The following is a 17695-nucleotide window of genomic DNA, read 5'->3' on the forward strand; positions in this document are numbered from 1 at the left end:
CGGCGCATCCGTAGTGACGTCACCGCGCGATACGGAAAAGCAAAGTTAAAGTCCGGCTTTTATTTAGCTTATAGACAAAACAATAATAATAATAATAATAATAAAATACATAATAAATAGTTTAATACCAAATAAATTATGTTTTATTGAAATACAAATATATAACTATGAAAATATGGAATCTACCAATGAACGTTTTACATTTTACAGATCTCCATCTGTTCATGACCTACCTACCTATGTTACTAGCTTTAGCTTTCAAATCTATATGTATACACACTGCACAAAGATAATGAAAAATAATTTTTTTTAAATATATTTTTCGCTAATTATTGACTATTTAGTTAAATGTTTATATGATTATATATTTTATTATTGCAATCCATTCAACAAGAACAAACAAGCTGTCATCAGAAACGCTCCGTAAGTACTGGTGTAATTACGCAGTAAGTTTGAACTAAAATCATTTATATAAAAAAAGTATTAAAAGCCTGTAATAACCATAATATATTCATGTTGTATGGATACAATATATTTTAGTGCATGCATGGGTGAGAATGAATGGACAAATTGCGTTTTTCTTCTGTCATGTAATTTGATGCACACTCCGGTATGTCTGTTACGGTAATAACTGCGTCACAGTCTGCCTCTGGTTGTTCCTGCATGTTTTTATTTACTACTGAATAATGTGCCTTTTGACAAAGTAGGAGTCTAGCCAGAGTCCATTATGCTGTACCTAAAAACGGGTCTAAATGTGTGCAGATACTGTTTTACAGAGAAATCCTTGTGGAGAAGAGGACTGTCTACTACTGAAAGTATTTTCTTGTTTTTGAAATAGCCATTATGTTTCTGCTGTAGCTTCTTTATGTTACAAATGCCAGTGTCTTTGGTATACACACTTATTTAAAATGTAATAATAAGTGAATATTTGTCTTGTTTTCGAGTTAAAATATCCAAACATCCTTAAAACAAAACACAATAATAATGTACATTTACTAGAGAATCAAAGCGTCCTAAAAAATGCATGCTATTTTTGATGTTTGCAAAGTAGCTTATTTTTGGGTGATTGATTAGTCTTTAATGCTGTTCTTTTTGACCCGTGGTTGGAGAGAATGTTACATTTATGCTTTTCCTCAGATTTGTCAAGGACAAACCTTGCCCATCAAAAGATATTGTCACATATCCCTCATGCACAAAAGCCTGCTGTATTTCTTTCTCAATTCCTATATTATCCGTAAGTATTGTTTTCTTTTATTTGTTCTTTCTGTTTTTTTCCAGTTATGATCCCATTGAATCCCAGAAATTTCTCAGTGATGTGAACGTTAATCAGACATTTTGACCTGATAGAGCTGCCTTCATAAGATGTGGTGGCGTAAGAGGGCTGTTCGGAGGAGGCCGTGGCAACGTTCGCCAGCAGACTCTGGAGGACATTGCAGAAAACATCAGAGAACGCAAGTTCAAAAGAATTGTGGTGATGGCTGGGGCAGGTATCAGCACACCCAGTGGAATCCCAGACTTCAGGTAAAGAAAGACTCATAAGGGCAGTTGCCACCTAATCCACCTTTGAGATGGTTACAACTTCTCTCAAATCATATTTCTCCCACAGAACACCCGGCAGCGGTCTTTATGACAACCTTCAACAATACAATCTGCCCTATGCTGAGGCCATATTTGAAATAAACTACTTTCATCACAATCCAAACCCTTTTTTTGCTCTTGCCAAAGAGCTTTATCCTGGTAATTACCAACCCAATCTGACACACTACTTCATTCGCCTGCTTCATGATAAGGGACAACTACTCAGGATGTACACGCAAAACATTGATGGACTAGAGCGAAGTGAGTGCAGTTTTTTTTTTTGTCTCGCGTAACTAATACGTTTCCATTGAAAAATGCTACTATTTAATCAAACTATTTTATATATACATAAAATTCATAAACTGTATTTGAAATTAATAGTGATAAATACTGATACAAAGGGAAACATAAAAATTACATTCATTTTTTATGAATATTTTACTTGATATGCACAACATGGACCAATGCTCAGAGAGGCATACTGTTAAGGTCATTTTTATGTTGTAAAGCTGCTAACAAAGTAATTAATTGACAATTTTCTCTCTTTTAAAATGTGAGTGTAAATTTCAACATTATCATATAAGTCTAATGGACTGAAGTCTGTCAGGTTATTATCAAAAAGTCTACCAGAGTCAATGTTTGTGTAAATCATTTATAAACGTCATTGATCTTTCATTGATTTCAGTGGCTGGCATTCCCCCAAAGATGTTGGTGGAGGCGCATGGAACATTTGCCACGGCTACATGCACAGTTTGCCGAAGGGATTACAAAGGAGAGGAACTCAGGGTAAGTATGTGTCGTTGAACTATAGTATTGAATTTTTTACCCCCAGAACTGCGCTTCAAATAAACTCAAAAACTATCTAATTTCTAAACAAGCACGTCACAACCTGATTCTGACAGAATATTTTTTCACTGTGATTTGATTATGGTATGGGTGTTGAAATAATCAGTTAAGCTCCTGACTTATGGCTGTCTCCCATTAGAATGATATCATGGAAGGAACAATACCCAAATGCCCTACTTGTAAAGGAATCATCAAGCCTGACATTGTGTTCTTTGGCGAGGAGCTCCCTCAGCAATTCTTCACCTACCTTACAGACTTCCCGATAGCAGACTTACTCATTGTCATGGGAACATCTCTAGAGGTGAGGAAAAGCTGCTGGACCTGTTAATGAGCTTTTTGTAAAGCTTAGCTCTGGATTTGTACCAACTGAACAAATGCAGTGTGAGACCAAGCCCCTTTAATACATTTAAACCCATTAGTTGCCGTATTTTATGAGTCTGTGGGCCACGTCTGGTTGGTCTACATAGTTGAGTCTTTAGGGGCTTTCGTTCCAGAGGAAGGTTTTCATAGTTTCTCTAACTATTGGTGGAAGTACCTGCTTTTTGACACATTCGCACTCCAGGAACTGGCAATGATTTTAGTTAATTGGAACACATATTTGGATTGGACTAAATTAGGTCTTACTTAGGGTCTAACCCAGCACAATAGGAACTACCAGTGACGTAAGTGTATCGACAGTTGATCGACTGACACATGCCATACAAAACACCAGGACCGCGGTTTTTAAAAAGCCTGTAAACACACAATTTATACTAACTCCACAAACTAACTCCACGAAGAAGGAAAATAGAGATAGACAGATCTCCATGCATCTAAATGCATCTGGAAATAGACGAGGACAGAGAGTGAGCTGCTGTGGGAAAGGGAGTGTATGCGTGCCAAACAGAATAAGAATGCAATTCTGACTAAAATATACATTGCACTACAATATTGCTTGTTCGACAAACGTATGTTTAAATTTATACATGAGACAAGTTGTATTTTATGAGAGCAGTAACAGTGATTATTGTAATGGAATATAAATGTAATATAATTATTTTTTAATTAATGTTTAGATGAGTGAATGTGCGTGTTCATCATATGAGTTTAAGATTTAGTCTGTGTTTTTGTTTATTATGAATTTTAGTGATTTTAACTTTTGTTTTAAAATGGTAAACAATTAGTTGCTGTTGTTTTTTGTTTGTCTGTTTTTGGTTTATATTTTGACCCTTTTTTGCACAATGTATAGCATAGCTACATTCAATATATTTGTTTTCATAGCCTTCAAATTGATCATTGTTTGGAGGACAATAGTATTTTTAATAATGTTGGATTAAAATTAATAGATTTTTATGTCATTTTGATTTTATTGATTTGAATGATTTTAAGTAATTTTAAATGATTAATAATTATTGGAATTTTCCAAACAATTAATCAAAGAAATAATCAACAAAAATTATCTTTAGTTGCAGCCCTAGTTAAAATATAAATATCAAGATTTTAAATATATATGTGTGAGCTCAAACTTGATTTTTACCCCTATTTTGAAGTTAATGCACTCTGCCTTTGCATCATCTGCAAAAAGTGAGTAGTCACACCAAGGCAAAAGGCAGTAACTTCCACATTATCAATATTTGATTACTGATAACCATTTACAAAATCGTTATAGTAACACCTGTATAAAATCTACTGATCATGGGCTATCTCATATTGGCTATTGCATATAGTAATGTGACTGTATTATTTTATTTATTTATTATTATTTTTTGACCGTAACAAGCAGGCTAAAAGTTAAACGTGAGTGGATACCGTTTTGCAACCAATTTATTTGCTATGCTCAGTAATGTAAAAGAATTCTAGACATAACATAATTGCATATATTGACTTGAATGAAATAGCCTAACCTAAAAGAACGACTTGAGGACTTATGTGAATGCCAGCTAGCAGGCATGCTCTTAAATGCGTGTGGATTAAACATCTCCAACGACGTTCAGCGCTATGGATTGATTTTATTGGGTTACAAGAAAAGGTAGGATATGGATTTAATTGCGAACTGTTACTGATTTTATGACTGATCATGCTACGGCATTCAAGTACACACGCATCCAACTAGAAGTGACAGCCTGGTGAATAATCTGCATTACTAAAAGGGGGGGGGGGGTCTTTAAAGGTTATTAACGATTATGTATTGCTGTCAAGGTGTCTAGTCTTTACAGTGCTTTGTTATATGGAGCTTTGGTTGATCGCGATCTAATTCGTTTGTCTGCACCGTCATTGAAATGCGGCAGACTTTAATGGACAGTAAAAATAGGCAGAACACCGTAAAACTCCAAGACGGCGCCGTAACTTCATTTTGACGCACAGTTAAACAAAGGCAGAACTCCGTAACTCATTTTGAGCGTTCCAAACAAAGTGAAAGAGCCATTACTGGTGTTATACGGTGGTTTCTCCAGGGCTTTTTGAAGTTACGGTTGAGACGACCCAGTATTTTCTCGGAAAAACAACAAAATTGACTCAAGATACTTATGTAGCCTACATGATAAAGGATGTCTTGAATGTCCCAAAAATCAAAGTTACAGTCTTTTGCCTTTGCACGGCAGTGTATATATATACATATACATGGGAGAAGAAAGAAAAACCAAAGCACCCCCATAGCACCGCTTTAAAAAATGAAATAAAATAAAAAACATTTGAATAATTACACATGCATTAATACTGCAATGCAATACAACGTGATTTGCAGTCGCGTGTAATGTCAGCATTTTATTTTAAAAATGGATCGGTTCCTTGTGCCAAGTAGGCTTCCCCCCGACTAAAGATTTTTCTAGTCAACTTGTCGCAAGTTTATATTAAATTGATTAGTATAATAACCTACTAAACCATCCTTTAATATATGCATTTATGCGTATTATTCCGCGCTCAAACGCACGCATAAAGCTTGTCGCAAAGCACCAGCTAAAGTAATGATTATGAATGCATCGGAAAAAGAAGACATTTGAATTATTTATTAATAAACTACTTTCTCAGACTCGCCATCTCCACAGTGGACATGTGTTATGTCTGTAAAGAGGACTCGCACTGTAACTTATTTTACTTTTTATTGTTCTTAATAAGTATCAACTTCACCGAACTATGTCACTGAACACTCACATCACTGAACTGCGTGAAAACATTCTAGCGTCAACGTCATTGCTCGTTCCAAACTCTTAAAGTGACCAGCTCGTTCCAAACTCTTAAAGTGACATTAATTGATGTAACAAACACATTACTAATTAAACACCAGATTATAAGTCTAACTAAACATGCAACATTTCCCCTCCCCTCCCGGGAAACTAAGTGTGAAAGGACGTTAAGTAGTCCTGAAAGCGAGCAGGCCGAGTGTGCGATCTGGTAGGCCTGCCTTGCGATGCTCCAGATCGTAGTAGGGATGTTGCTTGCGGAGTCACTGGATGCTGTGCCGGGGGCAGAGGGCATGAAGAACTGAGCAGAGAGCAAGTGAGCACAGCATCTCGGGTATGATCTGCATCAGAAGGGCGCTGAACTTTCCCAAGACTGGCATGCCAACGGGAACCATCTGATAGCTGGAATGTAAGATGATGGGGCACATCATGGAGTTCACCGCAGATGTCCAGCTGAATGTGGTCCCAGGGTCAAGTTGGCCATTGCAAAGACCCTAGTGGCTGCGTAATTGGTGGGCCTGTTGGTGATCCTTCACTGGCTATGCTAAGGGTCTGTTGTGTCTTGTGCCGCAAGTTCATTGACATAGGCAGTGACGATTCTCTCCGGCCAATCAGTGATCAGCAGAGTTTACAAGTCACGTTTTGGTAACGTTACGGCTCGCTTGGAACCTCGGCCGAGGTGGTACTAAAAAAAGTACCAGGTACTGTACCCAGTGGAAAAATCCCCAAAAGTGAGCCGTACTGAACTGTACCGTGCCGTACTATGCAGTGGAAAAGCGCCACTTGTGTAACGAAATACGCCAATGTGCGTAACGAATGCAGTAAGATTTCTGCTGTCTGGGTGGAGTGGAACCTGGAGTTAGCCTTGACGGAGGTCAAGTGTGGAAAAAATTGTTGAGCCGTGAAAGTGTGTTGTCAGCTTTTCGATTGATGACAGAGGGTAACGATCTGGGATTACTGCTTTGTTGACGGCCCTTAAATCTACGCAAACTCTCAGTCTGCCAGATTTTTTCTTAGCCACTGTCAAATTAGACACCCATGGGGAGGCGTCAACAGGTTCGATGATGCCCTCTGCTTGCAGTTTGACAAGTTCTGCTGTGACTTCCTCACGCAATGCCAGCGGAGTGGCTGAATGACTGGTTTAACTGTGGGATCCAAGAGAGGCTGGTGAGTGAACGCAGCTAAGCACCCAAAGCCTTCAAACAGCATTGGCCATTCTTGTTTTTGGGGAAGTCGTGGCCTAATGGTTAGAGAGTTGGACTCGTGATCCAAAGGTTGCGGGTTCGAGTCTCAGGCCGGCAGGGATTGTAGATGGGGGGAGTGAATGTACAGCGCCCTCTCCACCCTCGATACCACGACTGAGGTGCCCTTGAGCAAGGCACCGAACCCCCAACTGCTCCCCGGGCGCTGCAGCATAAAATGGCTGCCCACTGCTCCAGGTGTGTGTTCACGGTGTGTGTGTGTTCACTGCTGTGTGTGTGCACGTTGGATGGGTTAAATGCAGAGCACGAATTCCGAGTATGGGTCACCATACTTGGCTGAATGTCACTTCACTTCACTTCACTTCACTTGTTGCCAGGGACAGCTAACAGTCAGAATTTGAGCCCCCTTATTGTCCAGCAGAGAAAAGTCCAGGCTCATAAACAGGTACAATCCAAGGATATTGCTGCCATGGTGTGTAATGTGAAATGGGAAGTTGGGTAGGGTCTTGTTGCCATACTGGACAGGTGCATGTATAAATCCAATTACATCGATTGCTGAACTTCCATATCCAAACAGATTCAGGGAAGGCGGCTGAAGGAAAAAGTGTGGCAGGAAATGTTCATAAGTGGCCATATTGAGTAGTGAGACTTTAGCCCCCGTGTCCAGAAGTAGAGGAATACAAGAATCCGCTATATTAGCAGCACATGTAGAAAAACATGCTGAATTGGTGTTTATTGAATGAATAATGGCAGGGGTTGTATCGTTAGCACGTGGGCTTCGTTGTGTAGGAGCTTGAACTGGAGCAGACCGACACCATTTTGCAAAGTGGTTCAGCTTTTGACATCGTCCACATGTTTGTCCCTGTGCAGGGCAGTCAGGGCACATGATGAGTGTCTACCAGACCCACAATTTCCACATCATCGCTGAACTTGAGGGCATGCATATTGTATGTCTGCACTTGATATATCTGCCTCTGCCCCATGAACTTGTGTGCATTCTTGTATCATGTCTCCACTACTTACACTTGATTCATGTGCAGTATTTAATTTAGCAGCTCACTGTGCAGCAGACTCAATTTGAGAGGCCAGAATTACAGCTTTCTCTAAATAACAGCCTAACTCTAAATAACTCTTCCAATAACAGCCACTCCCGAACGAGTGTATTGTTTGTTTTCTCAATTAACTGATCTCGTATAATCTCATCTGATAATTTGCCAAAACAGCACGGTTTTGCCAGTCCTCTCAAGTCAGCAACATATTGAGCAATCGACTCACCAGCGCGCTGTCTGCACTGCCGGAACTGCAGCCGTTTTAGCAGGAGACTCAAACTTTTTTCAAAGTGTCGATCTAACAGTGTAATTGCAGCGGCGTAATCGTCCGCATCTCCGAGTGTGAGAAAAACACGCTGTCCTCCGGCACCAAAACAGTGGAGGAGTATGGCCATTTTCCGCTTCATTGGGACGCCATCGAGGCCCATTGCTTACAGGTCAATTTCAAATGACGTTTTCCACTGCTCCCATGGGACCGTCGGCTTGCCAGGATGGGACAAAAAAGGGCTCGGGGGAGATAACGACAACGTGGGGAATTCTTCAGCCATCCTTGTCGCCAATTGTTATGTCTGTAAAGAGGACTCGTACTGGAACTTATTTTACTTTTTATTGTTCTCATCAACTTCACCGAACCGTGACACTGAACTGCGTGAAAACATTCTAGTGTCAACGTCATTGCTCGTTCCAAACTCTTAAAGTGACCAGCACTCTTTATCTCTTATTGATGTAACAAACACATTACTAATTAAACACCAGACTATAAGTCTAACTAAACATGCAACAACGTGCCTTTAATAGAGAAATCATACCTGCAAACTTGTCGCTTTTCGGTGACAATCGCCGCTTTTATTGTCAATTGGGTCATTCACGTGAATCATGTAGAACCGGAGAGTTTTTTTGGGGGGGGGGGTCTTGCGTTAATTGACATCTGGGCCGATCGGAATCTCTACTGAGCTCGCGCCTGTCAAGAGAGGGAGGTGGGGGTGGGCTTGCGTGCCATGTAGGCCATTATTGGACAATTCTTATAAATGACATTTTTTCTGGACCAATCGGAATCTCAGCGCTTGGTTCAGGATCTTGAAACACACTAGGTGCGTTCGACTTCATGCAGCACTTAGCAGACCGATCGGCGGCTGACTTGAAGCAGTGCATGCCGGTTAGAAATTTAGTCCGACTTGAACCGGCGCCGACCACACGTCACTGTCACGTGTGGCATCAAAGTACCGCGATAGCGTTTCGAGAGCAACCGGCTGACTCAGCCGGCGCAATTTCTCCAGAGCGACTGCGGGAGCGCTGATGACGACACAGCTGTTTCACGATTGGCCAAATTCACCACATGACAACAATGACACGTGTTTCTAACGTCTTCAAATCCAATACAGCTCACAAATCTGTTTTTAGAGCAGTAAAAGCTTTTTTACTGTAGTCGCAATGTTATATTGAGTCACGTTTATCATAAAACACTGATGAAAGCATACATAACCCCACTTTATTAGTATTTAAATAGTTTACGTTGAACTTTATTCTTGAGCAGATGGCACTGTATTAAGCAGTATATAAAAAGTGTTTCTGTTGCTCATGAAAACGTTTCTGAAACGTCTGTGTATTTGACAAATATAGCATTTTATTCACTTCATCTTTGATAGAGTATGCAAACACCACGTGAGTGTCACTAACGGGAGCAGAAAGTGTCCAGCTTGACACATCCGTTTTCAACTCTGCCCCTAACTGCAAGCGGCTACTCTCGTTGATCGCCGTCTGTAGCCGTGCTTCAAGTCGAACGCACCTAATGCCATCTGTGTTCGCGCCTGTCAAGAGACACCTGACCTAATGTGGAAACTCTGATGGAAATTGAATTCAAGGTAAATCAGTCTTTTTGGAGCTAAACAACAGATATTTGTTTGCTTAATTCAAATAACGTCAGCTAAGTTTTTTTTTTCATACAGTTAGCCTATGCTTCGAGCAAAATGCTTAATAGCAAGCAATACAAGCGGATCCAATGCTGGAATTTCCGTTAGCAAGATAGCAAATTTTCTAGCCATCTAACATTGTTAGCTAGTTGTAATGTTAATTCCTGCATTGTCTGACCGTCTTGCTAACTAAAGTTAACCATTTAGCTTGCTACGTAAGTATATAGTATTTCAGATAGCCAACTTAGGTTGCAACCTTGTCATTAGCCCCTAACTTAAGCCAGGTGCTCTGCCCAGAGTTCTGGCTACTACTCCAATTCTGAGCTACCCTGATTAACGACACGTTATGGAGGTTGTCGTGTGCGCAGCAGTCATTCAAGTCAGCTGGATGTAGCCCTACTTTTAAAGCGTTTTTGATGTGGGTAGATGTGACTGTTTAGACAACAGCTGATGCGAGAGTAATACAGTGTAACAAAGCAATTTGACCTCTTGTTGCATTGGATGCGCCGCATTACTTGTAAACAATGTCTATTTAGAATCTGGCGAACGTGCAAGGCTAATGCGTTCACAGTGTCGGCGTGCCCCCCCCCCCCCCCCCCCCCCCCCCAAACACTGTCACCTTTTTTTCTCTGATGAGTTTGCAGGTCTGGAAATGCACCTGGACTACATAATCTGAGAAGACTTGTTTTTTATTTTGATTGGTTTTCACACTTTCTGCAGATTTATTTCTTATATCTGTGAGCTGGTTCATTGTTGTGACGTGCTCCATTCACGGAGCCTGCATGAGACGACAGAAAGCAAATCCAAGCTCTTTCCGCAGGAAAAAAAAAATTTATAAAAATGATTGCGTGCAGTGTCATACAGTAGGCTAAGCGCTATAATACTCCCACATTCCTCATAAACATTTGAAATGTGCCTATATAGCGATTTTATTATGGCAGCGGCTGTTTGCACTAAGTGTAAATAGCAATGGATTATATTTACACCCAGTGAAAATAGCAGTATTTTTTAACGATATGCTATTTACACTAAGTGCAAATGGCTATAGATTCTATTTACACTATGTTAAAATAGCAATATTTCCTGCTATTTATACTACTTATCGCAAATAGTGGCAATTATCTGCACCTCAGTAGTACATTATAAAACAATATGCAATAATAACGTATTGAGTGTAAATTATAATAATAAATTAATTAATAAATGGATGCCACCTTATTGGGACAATAAAGCCCTCCCTACATCTACCCTAAGTAACCCTACCTGATACTTTTATTTTCAAATGTCCTTAATTTTTATTGAAAATAAATGCCTTTCCGATGCCATATGAGATTTGAAAATGAAGAAAAAAAGTTTGGCAAAAGTCGGGCATCGAGGGCGGTATATCGAGTTTGTACGATATATCGATAGGCTATATTTTTTTATTGGCGATACGGTATGAAGCAACACCGTTAATATCGATATAGTCTACAGTAGCCTAGATTAATACGAGCGCATCTGAAAAAATATCTAGGGAGGACATAGACTGAATTGCTGCGGAGAAAGTGCTTAATACAATCTGTTCTAAACATGTGACAAGTTTTATATGAAGGGCTTTAAAAAACTCGTAAGATGTATAGTAGTAGCCTATAGTTTATAGTTTGAGTTTAAAGCGGCTCGCGCTCGCCCCGTCAGATAGGCTACTCAGGCAGAAAGGATGCGTGCTGACAGAGATGCTGCTCGCGCTGTTTAATGTGTTTGAGATGTGCTGTTTTCCTTAATGCATAACTTACATTTCACAGGTATAGCCTATTCTCCATCTGTAAATGTTAGAAAGCCATGGAAATATTTCCATTTTGCTGTCAGAAGTGCATGAGCTTTTGCTTTGCTATTCTCCGCTAAACTTCACAGACTTCATTTAGAACGAGCGCCGCCGCGCGCATGCGCTCCAAACAGACAGAGCGCAATAACTCTGACTGAAATATACATTTTGCTGAAATATTTGTAGTTGGACAATAAATGTGACGTGTAGAATTTTAAACCTGCAAGTAAGTGTATTTGTTTGATAGCACTAACTGTATATATGGGGAAATCAAAATCTCAGTCTGTGCTTTTTTTTGTTATTTTAATTTTTAGTTTAGTAAATTTAACTTCTGCTTTAAAAGCATTATTTTTGTTTTTAGATTGCAATGTTACAATGTTAGAATGTAATGTGATTTTAACCCTTTTTTGCACATAACATAAGCCTATATGCTTACATCCACTTTAATTGTTTAATCCACATACAAAATACCGAGATATGAATTTTTGCTCATCGCCCAGCTCTAGTTGTGATAGATTATAATCTGCAGATCATTTGCAAAAATAGTCTTTGTGTTATGGATCTACATCCCCAGCAGATGTCACTGTTGGGTTATCTGATTACTGCTTTTAAAAAGGCCTATTTTCTGAATTGTTAGGTGGAGCCCTTCGCCAGTTTGGCTGGTGCCATGCGTGGTTCAGTGTCACGGCTTTTGATAAATCGAGATCTTGTGGGGCCGTTTGCTTGGGGGTCCCAACGTCACAATGACGTGTCTGAGCTGGGTGACGTAGTTAGTGGGGTAAAAAAGCTGGTGGAGCTTCTTGGATGGAAGCAGGAATTAGAAGCCCTAATGAATGTTGGCGGAGACAAGGTAAGTTTTAATCAATCTCTGTTCTTACATATATAAATCATACGAGTAGGTGCATGTAGATTAGTCTGCTGTACAAAAAATTGTATTCTACAAGAGTTATGAAGAAATAAATTTGTTATACTCCTCTTGCACCATTATCTGTCATATTTCATATACCTCATTTGCCAGAATGTTCTTCATGACTTTAATTTTAAAGACTGGTCCAATTTAATAACATTGACAAAACAGCTCGAAGCTGCTTTACTTATCTTTAAGTGTGTTTAATGTTTCCTTCTTTGTTAGGAAATAGTCTGTATACATTTTTATTCTTGTTTAAAAAACTACAGGTATCTAAAAAAAATTCTGTCCTTTTCTATAGACTTCAGTGAACAAGGAGGAGTGAGTAACCAAATTTCATCCTGACATGGGATCTGGAGAGCCAGAATGGGATTGATTGTTGGTCGGCCCTTTGGAAAGCCTAGTCATTGTGTTCTGCCTCAGTAGTGAGCATGCACTAGGAGTTTCATTTGTTGAAAAGGTGTGCTTGAATATACTGGGTTAAGCATGAAGATCTAGAACTAAATAATAGGTCACCTCTACATACTGCAGGTAATGTAGTAAAATAATGAATACAGTAATGTAGCTGACAATTAAAGATGCAAAACAAGAATTTAATCTCTGTTTGTTTAGCTGGCTGCTATCCATCATCGAAGAAACAAATTTTATGACTGGTGATATGATTGATTTATTCTGTAAGAAATGGTGGTTCTGAGATAAAGTGAGTGGCATTCAGCTGGTCAGTTCATCTCAATGAGGTGGTCAGCGTGAGGAAAAACCACCCTGATGAATAATAAAAGCTTTTTCTAGAATATGAATGGAGTCTTTTATCTTATGTGAGTGAAGGATTTTTATCGTATTTGTCAAATGTATCAATTCTTTGTCAAATGTATCAGAGTAGAAAATGTCAAACCAAGTTCCATTATTGTAAACAAAGATAGCACATACAAAACCTTTCACAAAAAAAATAAAAAATTGATAGACACTCTGCAGCGAAGATTAAAAAACAGATTTAAACATTTACAGATGGCAATACAGTGGAAAATGTCATGTCATGACATGAAAGTGAGTAAATGATGACAAAATGTTCATTTTTGGGTGAACTATCCCTTTAAGAGACTAACGATTTACAGCCAGTACATATAAAGGTCATAGTTATAATAACAGAAGACAGTAAAGAGAACTTTCTACTGAAAAACACCAGGAAAACGATGCCCAGGGTCTCTGCTTACCTGTGTGAACATGCCATAGTGCTGCTTCAGGGAAGCATAAGGACTACAGATGATAAACAATTACAATGACAATAAACCCCCTGGACCTGTTCAAGAACTTGCAACCTTTCACAGTAAGAACTGGCAAATCTGCTGCAGTACATAAGATGCACTAGTTGACAATAAACAGTATCTCACAAAAGTGAGTACACCCCTCACATTTTTGTAAATATTTTATTATATCATATACTAATATATACAACACTGATGAAATGACACTTTGCTACAATGTAAAGTAGTGAGTGTACAGCTTGTATAACAGTGTAAGTTTGCTGTCCCCTCAAAATAACTCAACACACAGCCATTAATGTCTAAACCGCTGGCCACAAAGGTGAGTACACCCCTAAGTGAAAATGTCCAAATTGGGCCCAATTAGCCATTTTCTCTCCCCGATGTCATGTGACTCGTTAGTTTGACAAGGTCTCAGGTGTGAATGGGGAGCAGGTGTGTTAAATTTGGTGTTATCGCTCTCACTCTCTCATACTGGTCACTGGAAGTTCAACGTGGAATTCAAAAAGGAATTGTTGCTCTACATAAAGATGGCGTAGGCTATAAGAAGATTGCCAAGACCCTGAAACTGAGCTGCAGCACGGTGGCCAAGACCATACAGCGGTTTAACAGGGCAGGTTCCACTCAGAACAGGCCTCGCCATGGTCGACCAAAGATGTGTGAGTGCACGTGCTCAGCGTCATATCCAGAGGTTGTGTTTGGGAAATAGATTTATGAGTGCTGCCAGCATTGCTGCAGAGGTTGAAGGGGTGGGGGGTCAGCCAGTCGGTGCTCAGACCATACACCACAAACTGCATCAAATTGGTCTGCATGGCTGTTGTCCCAGAAGGAAGCCTCTTCTAAAGATGATGCACAAGAAAGCCCGCAAACAGTTTGCTGAAGACAAGCAGACTAAGGACATGGATTACTGGAACCATGTCCTGTGGTCTGATGAAACCAAGATAAATTTATTTGGTTCAGATGGTGTCAAGCGTGTGTGGCGGCAACCAGGTGAGGATTACAAAGACAACTGTGTCTTGCCTACAGTCAAGCATGTTGGTGGGAGTGTCATGGTCTGGGGCTGCATGCGTGCTGTCGGCTCTGGGGAGCTACAGTTCATTGAGGGAACCGTGAATGCCAACATAAACTGTGACATACTGAAGCAGAGACTGGGCCGCAGGGCAGTATTCCAACATGATAACGACCCCAAACACACCTCCAAGACGACCACTGCCTTGCTAAAGAAGCTGAGAGTAAAGGTGATGGACTGGCCAAGCATGTCTCCAGACCTAAACACTATTGAGCATCTGTGGGACATCCTCAAACGGAAGGTGGAGGAGCGTAAGGTCTCTAACATCCAGTGGCAACCTTTGAAGCTCTGGTGAACTCCATGCCCAAGAGGGTTAAGGCAGTGCTGGAAAATAATGGTGGCCACACAAAATATTGACACTTTGGGCCCAATTTGGACATTTTCACTTAGGGTTGTACTCACTTTTGTGGCCAGCGGTTTAGACATTAATGGCTGTGTGTTGAGTTATTTTGAGAGGACAGTAAATTTACACTGTTATACAAGCTGTACACTCACTACTTTACATTGTAGCAAAGTGTCATTTCTTCCGTGTTGTCACATGAAAAGATATAATCAAATATTTACAAAATTGTGAGGGGTGTACTCACTTCTGTGAGTACACTATATATATATATATATATATATATATATATATATATATGTTGATATTGTTAAGTGTAAATTTACTGTTACATGTGCCTCAACTTACTGCCCACACGTAGATTTGTCATTTGTCCACTACTTTACAGTGTTTTGAAGCTCTGTGCCCATCACATTCGTAAACTGCCATATATTGACACACAATAAGGAAAATTGTTGCAGGCTGATAATGCAGAGGACTCATTGTTTGGATGTTTTGTCTGTTGAGAAGGTGAACTGCTCAGTTCATTGTGCCATTGTGCCACAGTGTCTGAGTATGCCAGACACTACCTCTCTGTCTAATTCAGTTCGGCCTGCTGGCTAGTGTTGCTCGGGGTCTGGACGGATAAAGCAAACAATACCCTCAATTATCCGACAATTCAAGATGTCTAAAGGAAGAAACAAAAAATCCAAGTTTCAAGAGGCACATGATATGATATGATGGGATAGACAGTCAGTGAAAACACCAGAGCAGAATGGTGATATGACAGAATCTCTGGAGGTTAAACAGAAGTCAAGCAGCAATATTTTGGATGCTCTCACTGGGGACATGTCGAATATGCAGGTTTGCAGGTTGTTATGGAGGAGGTGGCAGTAGTTGAGCTGAGATTGCCGTGGCCTGAACAAAAAGCTTATTGTCTTGGTTGTTGAAGAATGGCCTTATTTTGCCTTATTAGATGACACTGAGAATGAAGCAGATAGACCTTTGTGACAATTGTCATATGTGGTCCAAAACATGATTAGCCCCACACACAAACGTTCAAATATAGGGTTCTTGAGTTGTCTGTGTAGTTCTTTTGAAACATCTATTGGTTCGATGTGCCATCGCCTTTCAGGGTTCTTTGAAGTGAAAGTATAGAAATGGTTTTCAACAGAACCCTAGAACTAGAATAGTTCTACAATGGCATCATGTCAAATTAAAAAGGCTTTCCTATTGGATCAGGCTTTAAGAACCTAGAGAAGAGTGACACCACACATTTGAACACCCGACGGCATCAACAGTGTGACCATAAAGTGAGATAGTGAGAAGTTTCATATGGAAAAAAAAGAGCTCATCTGGTTTTGATTGAGCTATAAAAGTAATGGGTAGGCGGCTAGCTGATTTAAAATTTTCTGTCTACATATCATGTATTATTGTCTTCATAACTATTAATATATACATGAAAATGTTTTCAATAAAAGCACCTTTTTTTATGCAAGAATCGGATAAACAAGGGAACCATTAATTGGGAAGGACAGATGCTGCTCACCAAGGCCATGGTTGTTCTTAATTCTCTTAGAAATGCCAATGTCAGGCTTATGGGAGAAGCTGCACTTGATCATGCAGACATTTTTATTTATAATTCAATAAGAGAGGGGGAAAAAGAGACAAGTGGGAATTCTGCCCAGGTGTCTGATCCTTTTTTCACTGCACACAGATGATGTGCTCAAAGAATAAAGCTAAGTAAATCCTTAGGGCTTTTCAGGAGCTTCATTAGAAACTTTCTCATGATGTTTTGGAGCCTTCACAGAGAGGCTTCAACTCGCTGTATCATTACGAAGTCCTGTTTCAAAACTCTGTTAGAGAATCTAGTGACTTTATGACATATGTCTCTTTACAGCAAAATGTAGATTCCATTTTCAGAAGAATGAAATGCAACTCAAAGCTATACAGGATATATGTAATATTTAAAATACTTTACCAAAGTCAAATGTATAAAAATATGCAGTTCCACTTGAGGGACTGTGCTGTTACTACAACCCCTGGCAAAAATTATGGAATCACCACACTTAGATGTTGTTTACCCAAATTTTTTACTTCAAAGCAAAAAAAAAAAAAAACGAATCACAGATATGACACAAAAAAGTTTTTGTTTAATAATTCAACATTCTGGCTATGTGAAACATACCTCAAACAAATGAGATTAAACTCTTAATTAATGGACAATTATTTTCAATATTAAGTACAGGAAAAAAATATGGAATAATATGGAATATTCAATGTTGAGGAAAAAATTATGGAATAATTAACCAAAAAAAAAAAAACACACTTTGTACTTTGTTGCTCCTCCTCTGGCATTTATGACCGCCTGAATTCTTTAGGGCACAGACTTCACTAATGAAAAACAATATTCTTCATCAAGCTGGTTCCAACTTTCTTGAATAGCAGTTGACAGATCAGCTTTGCAAGATGGAGCCTTGTCATGGACCAGTTTTTCAATTTCCACCATACATTTTCAATCTGTTTTGCTGGCCATGTCATTGAGTTGATATGCCTTTCCTGAAGAAAAGCTTTAATACTCTTTGCTCTGTGTCAAG

The 17695-nt window shown here is 39.5% G+C and overlaps 1 protein-coding gene across 4 annotated transcripts; it reads left to right on the forward strand.

The window, feature by feature from the left end:
* Positions 1 to 243: 243 nt before the first annotated feature.
* Positions 244 to 13390, forward strand: LOC306874074 (NAD-dependent protein deacetylase sirtuin-3, mitochondrial-like). Of its 4 annotated transcripts, none has more exons than XM_079423804.1 (9): positions 244 to 423; positions 763 to 815; positions 1138 to 1234; positions 1348 to 1521; positions 1607 to 1839; positions 2264 to 2364; positions 2564 to 2725; positions 12182 to 12394; positions 12753 to 13390. In XM_079423804.1, the coding sequence occupies exons 4-9, from the start codon at positions 1475 to 1477 to the stop codon at positions 12774 to 12776; spliced, it is 780 nt and encodes a 259-aa protein (XP_079279930.1). In that variant the 5' UTR covers positions 244 to 423; positions 763 to 815; positions 1138 to 1234; positions 1348 to 1474; the 3' UTR covers positions 12777 to 13390. The 4 variants fall into 4 exon arrangements, 3 of the variants coding, with proteins under 3 accessions (XP_079279930.1, XP_079279929.1, XP_079279931.1); XR_013784564.1 differs by lacking the exon at positions 244 to 423 and having other exon boundaries at positions 622 to 815; positions 12753 to 12982; positions 13064 to 13244; XM_079423803.1 differs by lacking the exon at positions 244 to 423 and having other exon boundaries at positions 622 to 815.
* The last annotated feature ends 4305 nt before the right edge of the window (positions 13391 to 17695 follow it).

Source organism: Barbus barbus, assembly GCF_936440315.1.
Source record: "Barbus barbus genome assembly, chromosome: 1".
Taxonomy (NCBI): Eukaryota; Metazoa; Chordata; class Actinopteri; order Cypriniformes; family Cyprinidae; genus Barbus; species Barbus barbus.